Source organism: Erithacus rubecula (genome assembly GCF_903797595.1).
Source record: "Erithacus rubecula genome assembly, chromosome: 20".
Taxonomy (NCBI): domain Eukaryota; kingdom Metazoa; phylum Chordata; class Aves; order Passeriformes; family Muscicapidae; genus Erithacus; species Erithacus rubecula.
The window spans coordinates 2,441,063-2,454,431 of record NC_136672.1 but is presented as its reverse complement, the minus strand read 5'-3'; the positions used below and the strand labels follow the sequence as shown (position 1 = coordinate 2,454,431).

The 13,369-nt window shown below is 42.3% G+C and overlaps 1 protein-coding gene across 1 annotated transcript in view; it reads right to left on the bottom strand.

The window, feature by feature from the left end:
- Positions 1-4,933: 4,933 nt before the first annotated feature.
- GAS7 (growth arrest specific 7) overlaps positions 4,934-13,369 on the bottom strand; it is a 54,372-nt gene continuing 45,936 nt past the window's right edge. The window contains exon 14 of the mRNA XM_079323164.1: positions 4,934-13,047. Coding sequence (XP_079179290.1) covers positions 12,934-13,047 — 114 coding nt within the window. The 3' untranslated portion in view covers positions 4,934-12,933. The remainder of the gene's footprint in view (positions 13,048-13,369) is intronic.

Sequence of the window (13,369 nt, the reverse complement as noted above, 5' to 3'; positions counted from 1 at the left end):
TTAAAACACACTGATTTCTTCTAGAGCCATTGTTTAAGAAACTGAAGAGATTGAAGTGATTTAGAATGTGTTTTACTTAGATGTTTAAAACATTGAAATGGTAAGATTTTATGGCATCTCACAAAAATAGTTTATTTTTGACTGCATTTTAAAGATTTTCATATGGTCAAAAAAACCAGTTTTCTGTGTTTTGAACAACAGTCCCTCTAGCTGCATTTTCTCCTCTCTATTAAGTGTTTGGGTTTTTTGCCTCATTCAGTTTATAAAAATCAACTCTTGTTATATAAGCAGGCCCTGGCCTGAGGTCTGATCCAGACAAAAACAACCATCACATGGATTCCTTTAGAAAGCGCCTTTCTAAGTAGATAACAGCAAGAATACAAGTTATTTATTTTACAGAATCATTACAAGCTCCTCATTTCTAAATATTTCTAGGAGACAGCAGCAATCTTCACAAATCACACATGTTAGTCAGAGTCAGGAGTAGCTGACTGTCCTCCTGGGAACTTCTTGAAGGTCAGGAATCCTCCTGGGATTTTCTTTCCACCCTTTGTGGAGCTCCTGGAGGGAAACTGAAACCTGATGAAATACCTGCAGCAGCCAGGGATGCTAAAGTGCAGACTGGACACACAGAAACAGTGGGAAGGACAAGAAATTGGATTTTGTTTTGAAAAACAAGAGTGGAGGAGACAGCCTGACCTAAACTGGTGCTTGTTTGCATGTGGTGTTTTATGTAAATTGTGTATCTAATTTGCACATTGACTAATTATCAGGCAACAGAAAGCTCAACATTCCCCCAGGGGTTTATGCTTAAACAGGTAACAGGTCCTTTCTCTTTATCTACTGGTTTCTCACCTTTACTCCCCAGATTTCCACTGGTTTATGAGAAATCCTGGAGGGAGATAAAGGCTCCCCACAGTTCTGAGTCAATTAATTCAGTAAGACAAGGTGGTCTGTTAATCCTCAGGACATCAGAGACAACCCATACCCAAACCTGACTGCCACAGCTTTGGAGTTGTCTTTGCCCAGGATTTTGCTTTTTTGCATGACCAAAAAAAAAAAAAAAAAAAGGAAAACAAAAATTGCATTCCAGGCCCAGAATAGCCTGTGGGGCTCAGAAGAGCTTTGCCATTAGATGTAGTGTGATAACTGGTCTGATATGTATAAATAAGGTTTATTCCATCTCAGTAATCTGTTGTGAGACAGGCTATTAATCTTTTATATTTTACTACACCTAAAGCACAACCTTCCAGACACAGTGGCTCCTCCTACAGCCAGAAATGTCAACTGTATGCCAATTATTCATGTGTACTTACATTTTTAACTTTGTTAAATATATTGCTTCTGCATGCCAGAGTCTGTGCCTCAAAGGCTCAAACAGTGAAAGCACAAACATTCCATTCTGGAAGGCTCTGTCAGTTATGCTTTGGAATCAATAACACTGGTCCTTACTTTCACTTCACTTGATTCTGGAATTTTCTTCCCTTTTCCCATCAGTCTGAGCTATCATTAAGGAAAATTCTGTGATCTATAAAATTCTTCATGATGTTATTTTACTGGCATCATCTTTCCCAGCTTCCATAGCAACCACCCTTCTGGACTTTTAACTATTTTTTTTCCACCTGCCATTTCAAGTCTCACAAACTCTCTGCTGTGATAAAAGTCATCTCCTGTTTAGATATCTCTGCAGTCATTCCTGGAGCCACACACAGCTACAAATGAGAAGCAGCTGCTTGTGAGCTTCATCATTGCAATTAGCTCCAGGAAATTAAAGTTCAGCTGCCACATCCCCAGCCCTCAAAGGGTTGAAAGCTCTTTCCTTGTGCATCACATTGGTTAGCAAAGAGGACACAAAACACCACCTAGAACTAAGGAAAGGAACAAAATCACCAAAAAGGCACTAGGATGAATTCTTCAGTATTTTCCTTTTCTCCTTTGCCTTTCAGGGAAGGAAAGGGGTGGATTCGTTGGACTTTATCACAGACAATCAATTATCAATCACTAACTGAACTGTCCATCTATCTGTAGGGAGGCAAAAAATCTGTCAAGTGATGTTTAACTCCAACACTGACACTGCTGGGGAGGAGTCCCTGAGCAGAGGATCAAAGTGTAATCTAGGGTTGAATCACAATATATTCCATGTGATTCATGACAAAACTTTCTTCTCCCACCCTTCCCTATGAAATTGGTGCTTGCTACTCACTGTCAAGCTAACTTGGCTGTATGGACCTTTGGCCTAATCCAGAGATTTTCTTTTCAGAGATTTGGGAGGTAAGAAATGAATTTGTTTCAGCAAAAGAGGAAAAGCACAAAGCAGCAGAGGTCATGAAGGCATTGAGCACACATCTGCCTGTGCTCTCAGCAAGCACCACAGCAGGCAGGCTGTAAACTGTGCTCTGACACAACTTGCAGGCATTCTCATGGGAATGTGAGCCAACGTGAAAGATCCCTGAGAACGGGGAGCAGGGCAAGGAGGGTGTCTGGACTTAACCCCCACACTTCCACATTCCATCACAGTGCCACCCAGTCTTTGTCCCTTTTACACAGACTTGCACAAAGTGGAAGGGCAGTGGGAAGAGCCCCTGAAGCCTGAGAGCAGAGCTGACTGTAGAACTCAGCTTAAAAACATCCAAGCAGCTGATACAAGAAACCAGTCCCAGTCTCTGAGCAAAGAACCAGAGACAAATGACAGTGTCTTAAAACATTTGCTAAGTCTGAAAAAAAAAAAAGAAAAAAGAAAAAAAATCATAGCTCTGTAAATAAAAGGACTGTAACTTCTGCTGTAGCTCTGGGAGACTCGAGTGTTTGGTTTTCTACTTGATAAAACAGGAAGTCAAAAATCAAATCTGAGCTGAAGGTTTTCATCCTCTGCTTTCAGGGACTTGTCAAAAAAACAGTGCAAACAGCCTGCAGCACAGACCACTGAGGCTGGACTGTTTGTCCCTACAATAAATACTTCACCAGTGCATGTTTGTAATTTTTTTTCATTTGTATAAGGACTGAGACAGTAACTTCTCCAAGGGAGAAATATGACATGAGTATTTCTGTGGTTCAAGTTACGTTAGAGGATCATGCTGAAACTCCCTTGTGTGTGAGGTTAGTTCAAAGTAAGCTGTGCAAAGAGAGTTCCCTGGGCCTTTTGACCATTCAGCTCAGAAACTGCCCTTGTGTTCACTGAAACCACAGAAATGGTGGTAGTGCAGCAAACCAGGGAAGATTACAAGGTCTGAGTTAAACCAACTGCTTTAACTTTGCACATAGCTTTACTTCTAAGGGCTTCCTGCAGAACACAGGTCACATTGGCTTCTGAAGGTGTAAAAAATTCTTTTAGCCCATCCACCTTGTAGAGTAAGTTTAACTTTTTCAGTTGACTGACAGCAGTAGCCAAGTCTACTCCTATTTCAATGGCCTTATGTGAATTCTTCCATGGGCACTGCAAATCATCACAAACACCTGTGACCTTTTGCAGGCTGTCTGCCTGTCCATTCCAAGCAAGGCAGAGTTGTCTCTGTGTGTCCAGTGGCCAACACAGATGAAGACAGCTCCAAGAGATCATTGTCAGAGCCCCCAGGAGCACCAACAGGACTTACCTGCCTTAGGGCTGGCCCATGGTCCAGGAGCACTGCTTTATGTTCAGGCTGAGACCTCTGCAGGTGTCTAAGGCACATTGTAGGTGCAGTTATCTCCTGCTTCTCCTCTTGGATGGGCCTCAGAAGTCAATGGCTTAATTACATTGTGCAATCCAAGCTGGTTTCTTAATGGCTCTGGCAGCAGAAGCCTAGCACAGACATTCCTGTGCAGAATGGTGTTAAACCTCATGATCTCTAAATGTTGCAGACTGCAAGGCTGCCACCCTGCCACTGCCAGCATCTGCACTGTGATGTTTTTCTGGGCACTGGCACTACACCAGCACAGCAAATGGCTTGTTCAGTATCTCCCCAGTGTGGGTTTCAAGGTTGTGTCAAAGTCAAGGAAGTGCTTTTTGCTGTCAGGCTGGAGCTAAATGTACCACAGCATGTGGAGGTGATTCACCAGCTGCTCTAAACCATGCATCAGAATCTGAAACACGGTTCTGAGATTTTTTTAAACAGATTTAGGCAACTTTGGACAAGGTGCAAAGACACTGCTGGGAAAACAGCTTCCATGTTTAACCTTCAGGGTCTTCTTTCCATGAAGACTGTGCACAGATCTGCCACCACTTCCCACCTCCATGCACAAGCACAGGGTGCAGGGGTTGTAGAAATAAATTCTTATATGAGTTCAAAACCAGAAAAATTCTTAGAAAGAATCTCCACAGAGGTTTATGAGATGTATGGATGTGCTGCCTCAAGAGTAGCACCCTGCTGGAAGGGGAACTCATGTTCTGCAGAACTGTGACCCTGGGTACTCTGAGCCCCCTTCCACAAGCAGGTGTTGGGTGAGGCAGGATTGGTCAGAAAACCTGTCAGCATGTATGTTAACTCAAATACTGAAAGGAGAAAATTCATTAACAAGGTTTTACAGCAGGGTTTTCAACTGAGCTTCAAGCTGCATGTGAAGCTTGAAAGCAAAGGAGTGACTGGGTGGGGAAGAGCTCCAGATCACTTAAAACATGAAAACACATCCATTCCATGGCAGCTGCTCTCAGGCTGCTCATGGTCAGCTTGTTTGCTTAACCACACGTGTTTCTTCAATTGATTTCCAGGAAAGAAAAAAATTGAAAATAAAAAATGGTAGGAACCATATGTGCCTGAATATCATGTGAAGATCTGAAAAGGGTAACCACAAGAAGATTACAACCTAGTGATGTGGCTGCAAATTCAAGCTGCATTAAGCTAATATCAACAAAGTCCATGTGCATGTGGAACCCCACAGGATGTCTGGGATCAAACTGCACTCATGAGGTGTGGGGCTGTGGGAGAAGAAAAAGCAACTGGGTAAAGACAATTCCATGCTCAATGTGTCTCTGTACAGTTTATTTTACAGGAGATGAGATGAGCACTATGGTGTATATAAACTTGCAGAACAATATAGGAAAATACAGTTTAACCATATGAAATTGTTTTACAGTAAGACAGAAAAATTACATATAGGAAATGCCTTCAACACTGAAGGACAAGATCCACAGCTGACATCAAGTAGCTTCCACTGAACCCTGCCAGTTTACCCAAGCTGAAGATCTGCCCCTTAAATCTTTTCTTCATTCAACTTAAGTTCAGTAAGTGATTCCTTCATCTATCCTTAGGGAACAAAAGCCATCCTATTATTTCCACAATGATCCAAGATTTACTAGTAACCCAGACAGAGGCTGTATGATCAATAAACTATTTAAGTGGTCTAGTCAGCCAAAATTTATGGGAAGTTATAAAAATTTGGTTAAGTATCTTTAAAAACAAGTTATTAGTACTGGCAAAAGACAACTTTCCTAGAAATTTAGAAGTATTTAGGAAAACTTGCACAAAAAGGACCAAATAAGCAACTTTATTTTGGTAGAAAACTCTGGTTTAGTGTATGACTGATAACCTGGCCTGCCTGTGAATCCCTGCTGCTGCAGTGTCTGCAGAGCTGCCAGTGGAATTCTCACACTGTCTTGTGCTGCAGAAAACAAGGAAATCATCTGAGAAGAAAGTATTTTTGCCCAACACTTGTACCTGCTGGTTTCATAATGGATTGAGGCTGCTGTCCCTCAAGAGTGTTTTTGACCTAAAAGTACATGGACACCCAAATTCCTTAGGCTATTCTGATAATCTCAGCCATTTCATCAAAAAACTCCAAAGGGACAAGGGATTTCAGGTCAGCCATTCCCAAAATCTGGGATTAACATGACTTTGATTATGTTAGCAGATGTGAGATCCCTGAAATCACATTCAGCTTTTGAGTTCCAGGACAAGAACATTTCTTCTCTGCAACTGCTGTAAAAAATAGGTTGTGGACCTTTATTATTATTATTATTACTATCATTATTATTTATTAATTTTATGCAATAAAGTGTAACAACTCTTTTATGCAAAATCATCACTGCATATTCTCTTTATGCAGAATTCCCTGCTTATTCTACTGAGACCAAGGATGGGTCCAAAGTTTAGCTTCAATGCAATTGCTTTTAAGTCTAATTATTTCTATTCCATTTTCAGCATTGAGAACTTAGGATGCCTGAACTGGAGAGCAAATCATCAGAGCCAGAGGCAGGTCCCCTGGAGATGTGAGTGTCCTAAAAGGATGCACAGTTCAGAGCAAGGAAGGGGCTGAGAATCCTGCACAGATCTGTGCACAGTGGCTGCTCCTGAGATTTGGCAATTTTGTAGGGTGAATCTGTGTATTTTTTCCCATGCTTGTAGCAGATAATATTCAAAGAGGCACTTCAAGGGGGTCTATTAGCAGAAATTTAATAGGGTTGTGATACAAGCCATTACTCAGTTACTTGTTAAATCAGTAGCCCTAAAAGACTGCATATATTCAAAATTATAGTCCTGTCCACTCACTGAACCTGGATAGAGCAGCTGGAAAGCTTTTGTTCTGAATATCCACTGAGTTTGTCTTTTTATGACACACCTGAAATAATTCAACTTAATGTAAGTTGAGGGAATTAAATTTGAATGTCTCAAATCTATACGTGTTGTTTTTTTTCCTGTGATTATTATGTGGTTAATCTAAGACTTTTTTTTTTTTATTATTCATCTATGAAAGATTTTATCCATGTACAGTTCTTAGACTCAGATGCATCATTAGGCACAAAAGGTTTCTGCCTTGAGGAATGCATGGGATTAGAAATTTAAGTTGAATTGTGCTATGTGTTGGTCCCTTCAGAAAAAACATCCAGGAAGAAAAAAGAAACTGTGGCGTTCACAAAAAGAAGTTATTACACTTCCAAACCTGGTGGCTGATTAAAAAAATCCAAAATAAAACCCAAAATAACCTCCCAAAAAAGCTCTTAAAACTCTCAGAAAACACCCAGAAGCAGGAAGTTTGGTCAGCACATTGAACTAACAGATATGTTTTTTGAAATTTCAAAATTAAAGGTCCTGAAAAGTGTTGTATTTCACTGATGAAGGGCTGGCTCCAGTAACAACAGAGAGGGAAAAAGAAAGAGTTGAAAGATGCACCACTCATATGAATAAAATCTACTGTAAGACAAAGCAATGGGTGTTATTTTACAACAGTGTTTCTCAGGAAAAGACCAGGATTTGCTGCCAGGAAAGACTTCATTGCCTGGAGCAGGCAGAGTGCTGCAGGCTCAGCACAGCTGCCCTGGGCCAGGGGCAGAGCTCAGAGCTGCTCTCCAGCCCCAGGGCAGCACTGGCACCTGCTGGTGTAACCCAGCCAGGGACAGCTCTGCAGCACACAGACACATCTCACACTGGTTCATAGGTGCTGAGCAGCACTGGACAATGCTGGGCCCTTCATCATCCTCACTCAACACCCATCAGGTCTGAGAGATGCCACTGAGGTTACCATCTTCCTGCCCTGTGTCTGCTTTAATCTGAATTTATCTGTGACTCCTGCCCACCTGGTTAGCACAGATGTGGCCAGCAGGCTCCTCTGGTGCACACACACACCTGTGGGCTGCTCCCCAGTCTGAGAGGATGGCAGCAATGTCCACACAGCAGCAACTCCTCAGAGCCAATGCTCCAGCAACCTCTGCCATGCCACTCTCCTATTTCAACACACCCTGGGTAGCAGAAAGCCTGCAGCTTTCCAGAGCCTGTGAACTGAAAAGCTCATTATTGTGACCACTGCCTTTTTGACACTGCCTTTTGAAGATGCAATTGCCAAATGATAGGGATGTCAGGGTGACCAGGACTACCCTCAGGACACTGGAGTCTGCTGCCATCTCTGGGAACAGACACAGCAGGCTGCACTGGTGGACAAGAGCACACAGGATACTGTGAAACAGCCAATCTGTTCTCAGTTCAGAGGGAAACACCAAATAATCACATCAAGAAGCCACATCTACTCATTCCAGGGGGACCTTCAAAGTGCTTGTCTGGATTTCTTAAGGTGCTTGGTAGTGAAGGACCCACCTGGGTAAGCAGTGCCCTTTCTCTCCCTGTGTGTGACAAGAAATGGATGGGCAGAGCCACTTTGTCACTGAATTGTGGAGTTGAGTTTTTACAGCTGCATCAGTAGGTGACCTGTGGGTCCACACTCCAGAGGTGTGTTCTGGGTGCAGCCCCACACAACAACACTACTGGAGCTCTGGGAGCTGCACAGAGAGCAGCTACACATTAATTATTTCTCATTTCTTAATATTTACTTTATCCATGTACTTGAGTATAAGTGGTGAAAAAATAAGTTTGTGCATTTCTGTTTGTTAGCCTGATTTTCAAAGAGTCCTAGCTCCCTGTTGTATTCCAAGAAATCTCTTAATGCTAAGCACTTCCAAAGAAGAGGTGAAGAATGTTCATTTCTATATTTCTAAGAACTTGCAGCCAGTATTTAAATAATGACACTAAAAACAGGGAAAATTCTGAAAGTTCTAACAAAGCCTGAGAAACTATGACTGCTAGAAGCATATGGAAGTTTGCTGTGAATACCTCACAGAAAATTCCTGTCAGGGGGAAAAAAAAAAAATCCAACCTAAGGAAAGAAAAAAAAGGGAAAAAGAAGCAGTGCACAAGTTTGCATGCTGCCTGCCAGGCACTCAAGGAAATGTGATTTCAGTGTTTACCTGTGCAATAAGGGGAGCACAGCTGCTCCCAGCAGCTCAGAAGGGACTGCACAGGGGGAAAGGGAGTCTAGAAACATAACAGGGATTTTTGTATGATTTTCACTCCTGCTACACTATTTTAAAATTAAAAAAAATAAAATTAAAGCTATCTTCTACAATTCCAGTGTCCAATAATGAACTAACATCCCTATAAGGGAGCAACCAAAGTGTCAAAAGATGTCCAACCCACAGAAGTGATGAACAAGTGTGAGTTACAGACATGACTGAATCTGGAGCAGGTTGGCAAACTGAGAATTAGGCCTTTGGGGGATATTGCTCCAAGAAAGAAACTGGAATCCTGCTGCTAATGGGAGAAGAGTCCATTTGGCCCACGTGGTAAAGGATTCAATGCTTTCAGCTCATAAACTCCAACAGCACTGGATCCAGAATGAGTTCTGGTAGGAAATAAGCTGAAAGAATACCTCAGAGAGAATTTCAACTATGCTTTGAAGACACAGGCAGGAAGGTCTGGATGATGAATAAATTCTCATTCTGCATGGCACCTCACCAGCTCTGGCACTGTTGGGTGTCAGGACACCCAGCAGATCTGAAGCCAGGGAATTCAGGGAATTCTCTGCTAAGAGAAGGGCCAAAAGGCTCTGGCTGAAATGGAGATCTCCAGAGAGCCCTCCAGCACAGGACAAGTGTTTGACAGCATCTCTCAGACTGAGGGAGCTCACAGGGGTGGCAGCACTCCCAAAACATTGCCTGGCTTAACAGATCTGGGCAAGCAGAGCTACCTGCTAAGGACCAGAGCAAAATTCCCCCTTGCTCTACCTCTGCCAGGGAAAGCAAACAGTGTTAATTGAGAAGTGACCTGCTCTGTGACCTCAGAGCACACAGAGGTGTGACATAACCCTGCCAATCTGATCCCACAGTGACTAAACCAGCAAAAACTCACACTAGGCATGTGAGCTGCCAGAGGAATTGAGGTGATGCCTAAGCTCAGTACTGGAGGTAAGAGACTAATTTTGGTATTCCATGAGTCAGTTACACTGCAACAGCATCATGCAGCACCCACACATGCTAGTGTCTTAATAAAACACCAGGTTTGATCTTGTCCTGGAGAAGCAGTTCTTTAGGATGAGCACGAAGACAAACAGGATTCCACTGCATTTTTGAGACTCAGTGGAAGGCAAACAGCAATGCTGAGACTCCCAAAGTTACCTGTGAGAGCAGAAATACATGCTCTCCTTTAAAAGTGCCCCTACCCTCCTGAAGGATGCTGCTTGCTAGAAGCAAGGGAACTCCAGCATGCCCTGACCTGTGAGGCATCACACTATCCAAAATCCATCAGTCAGAGAAGGGGATGAGCCAGGTAACACTGATCTGCAGCATCATATCAAGAAGGAATACCACCCTTTGAAAGAGATAGGCTGAAAACTGCTTACAGCAAAACTTGCATTGAATACAGATGGAAATGCTGTGGATGAAGCATCTCACCTGTCATGGAGCAGAACCCAGAGTCTCCTGGGGCTGGGAAAGATCAACAGCCAGGTACCTGTGCTCTCCTCTGGTTACTGAAGTGAAAAAGAGATACAGACTCCACCAAGATTATTACTGTTCTGGGCAACTCACATCCCTGAAAATTTCAAATGGACCAAGAACCAGAAGCAAGAAAACTGGAAATAAAACCAAAAGTAAAAAAAACAATAAACAAAAAACCCCCAAACAAGCAAAAACAACAACAAAAAAACCCCAACTAAGAATTTAGAGCAGCATAAATACACCTTAGCAGAGGAACCAAAACACATTACAGTCCCCAGAGAAACCTGTGCTAATGGACAGTATATCCTGTCCAAAACATGTAAAGTAACAAACATCTTTAAAGTAAGAGGAAAAATAAAGTGTAATTGCTAATAGATTATTTCAGGTATTTATTAAGGAGAATACTGTATAAAGTGCACAACTAGCTTTGTTTTGCAATCAAAACAAGAATGTGCTGAGGCATTTTCAAGATTGCTCATTTCAATTTACAAGTCAGCCTAGAACAGGGGCCAATCTGAAATGCAGCTTTCATTTATTCACATTATTTTGGCCACTGAAGCTTTGAAAGTTCAACCTGCACTTGTGGCTTAAAAAATAAAAAAGTGCTTGTCCTCTGAAGTGCAAGGTAAGAATTAGGAGAAGTATACACTGATATGGCCAAAATGTAGTAAGACAGAGAGGGAATCAGTAGAAAAAGGAAAGGAGAGATCATTAACTGCCCTGCTTGAGGGAAGAAGGGAAGATGAAGAGGATTCCAGGGAGGCTCTCACTAAGCTCAAGGACACTCAGGCAAACCAAACACTTCAACTGGTGTTGCAATGGTCTGTGCAGGAACTTAGGTGAGACTCACAGCACAGTGTGCTCTTCCAACACCAAGAGTAAAACTGTAATCCAAATTCCCAAGTGTGCAGGGGAAGTGTCACACCAGGAGCAGTGTCCTGAGCATGCAGCAGTCATGACAGCACAACTGCCAACATGCAAAGGATGCTAAAGGCTTATAAAGGTTAATGAAGCAGCAGAGGAGTGGGTTGTGAAGGCATTTAAAAGACAGGAATGAACCTGCACTAGTAAAGAAATGGTTGAAAAAAAGGGAGAATAGAGAAATGCAAGAGAATTTGAAATAATAAATCAAAAAAATAACCACTGCAGCAATGTCATAAACATGCTTCAGCTAAGACTTTTCTCTGTCTCAGTTTGTATTTGTAAGGAGGAATATTGATTCCCAATGATCTGATCACAGCATTTGGAGGATGGTGAACAAAAAGCTGGAACAGCAGTAGAACAAAAGATAGATGCAGTTCTGGGGCTGGGGAGAAAAATACAGTAACAGTGAGATAAAATGGAGCAAAACTGTGGTTCAAATGAAATAGTATGGATTGGGATATTGTAGCAAAGACCACAGTAAACACTGAGTAAAGGCCACAGTGGTGAGAATCAAGATTTCTCCTGGATCTAAAGCAAGAATCTGAAGAATCTTTGCATTGTATGGAATGCTGAAAAAATATATTAACAGCAACACTGAATATTCAATCAGAAATAACAGCAGAAGAAAATAAATACCTTTTCAAAACCAGTCTCCAAACTATATAACACTATTTGCTAAGAGCAGCGTTGCATTTTTGGTGGTTTACAGTAAGGGTAACATAAACAAACTCAGGTTAAGACTGATGGTACAGAAGTGCTGGGCACCTGCATCTACACTGAATGCAATCTAGCATCACATATTCATGGCACCTTTGAAAATGCACCTTTGAAAATCAGGCTCCAAAAAGATAAAAGCCAAAATTCAGCGGGACAAACCCGGTAATTAAAAATACCTAAAGCCTGTGATATTCACCTGAAGAAACCAACAAAGGAAATTTAAACCTGAATCCCAAGTAAACTATTAGAGGACTGTCTTTAAAGAGATTCTGTGGAAAAACACCTTGCATAAGCAGGAAGGATTTTGAACATCTCATTTATTCCTTGGAATATGACCTCCTTCTGTCATTGAGGGCACTCTGACAGCGAATGAGGTAGGTATAGTACAACCAAGTCTTTCCTGATAAAAAATTGTGATGGTAACACTTTCAAACTTATCGACTGGCTGACAACAGAAATCATGAAAATGGGTTTATGTATCCCTGAGAGGGAGTATAAAACAGGAAGAACAGGAATCTTCTCCATGGATTTTGGGAGAAGGGCCATCACTTCACTGCCATGGTGAAAGCAGTGTTATATGAAAGCAATGTATTCACACAACATTGCTGCAAGATACACAGATTTTATAAAGTGGGGAGCCAGGAAAGTTAATTGACTTGCCTATGGCCGTGAGAGCAGTCAGTGATAGACCTGGGATTCATGATCAGGACTTCCTTGCCTCCTACTCAGTTATCTCCTTGCTGGCCAGAGGCTCTCTGCGTGGCTGTTCTAACATACCCTATAGAGATAGTCATGCAAGGGGTGGAGCACAAAGTCACTGAAGAACAGAGCACTTTCTGTGCCAGGAAGCAGATTTCTCCTGGAAGCTGCGTGCAATTGGGAACCTCTGGTGGGAAGCACACATCTGTTTTTTTCACCCTGGAATGTCTGGTGCTTAAGGCTTGGCACAACGAGGACCATTGTAATGACTAAATGGAACAGAGATAGCCCATACAGGCATAAATTACAAGGTGTCTGTCTGGTAGTGAAACAATCTCTTCCCTATGCTCTTCTGACCCTTAAACACAAATGTTAGCCTGCATAATTCAGTGGATCATCACATCCAACTATAGATCAGTCTATATTTCCATGTCCACAGGTCGGATATCTCCAGTTTTGTGTTCTTTTACCCACAGTTCCCTGTCTTTGGCAGGATCCACTTTCCGAAGCAACTGATCCACAAGTTCTACTGTCTGAAACAAAGAAAACAAGAATCCAAATGTCAAGGGCACACTTCAGGCAGAGTCATTGCTCTGACATGCAGAGCAGCTGAGGGCATGCCTACACTGTGTCTGCAGACAAGTGAGAGCTGCACCTACATGAGACTGGATGGACGAGACAGGTCTGGATGTGCAGCCCTGTGGGAAGCAGAGAGGAGGGAGGCTTAACATGAAGAAGCAGAGACAGGTTTCCTGTGCCAGGCAGCAGCCAGGCAGTCTCTGACTCCTGTCCTGCAATCTTCACCTTACACCAAACACAACTATACTGAGTTAGTATGGATCTCCCATATTTTAG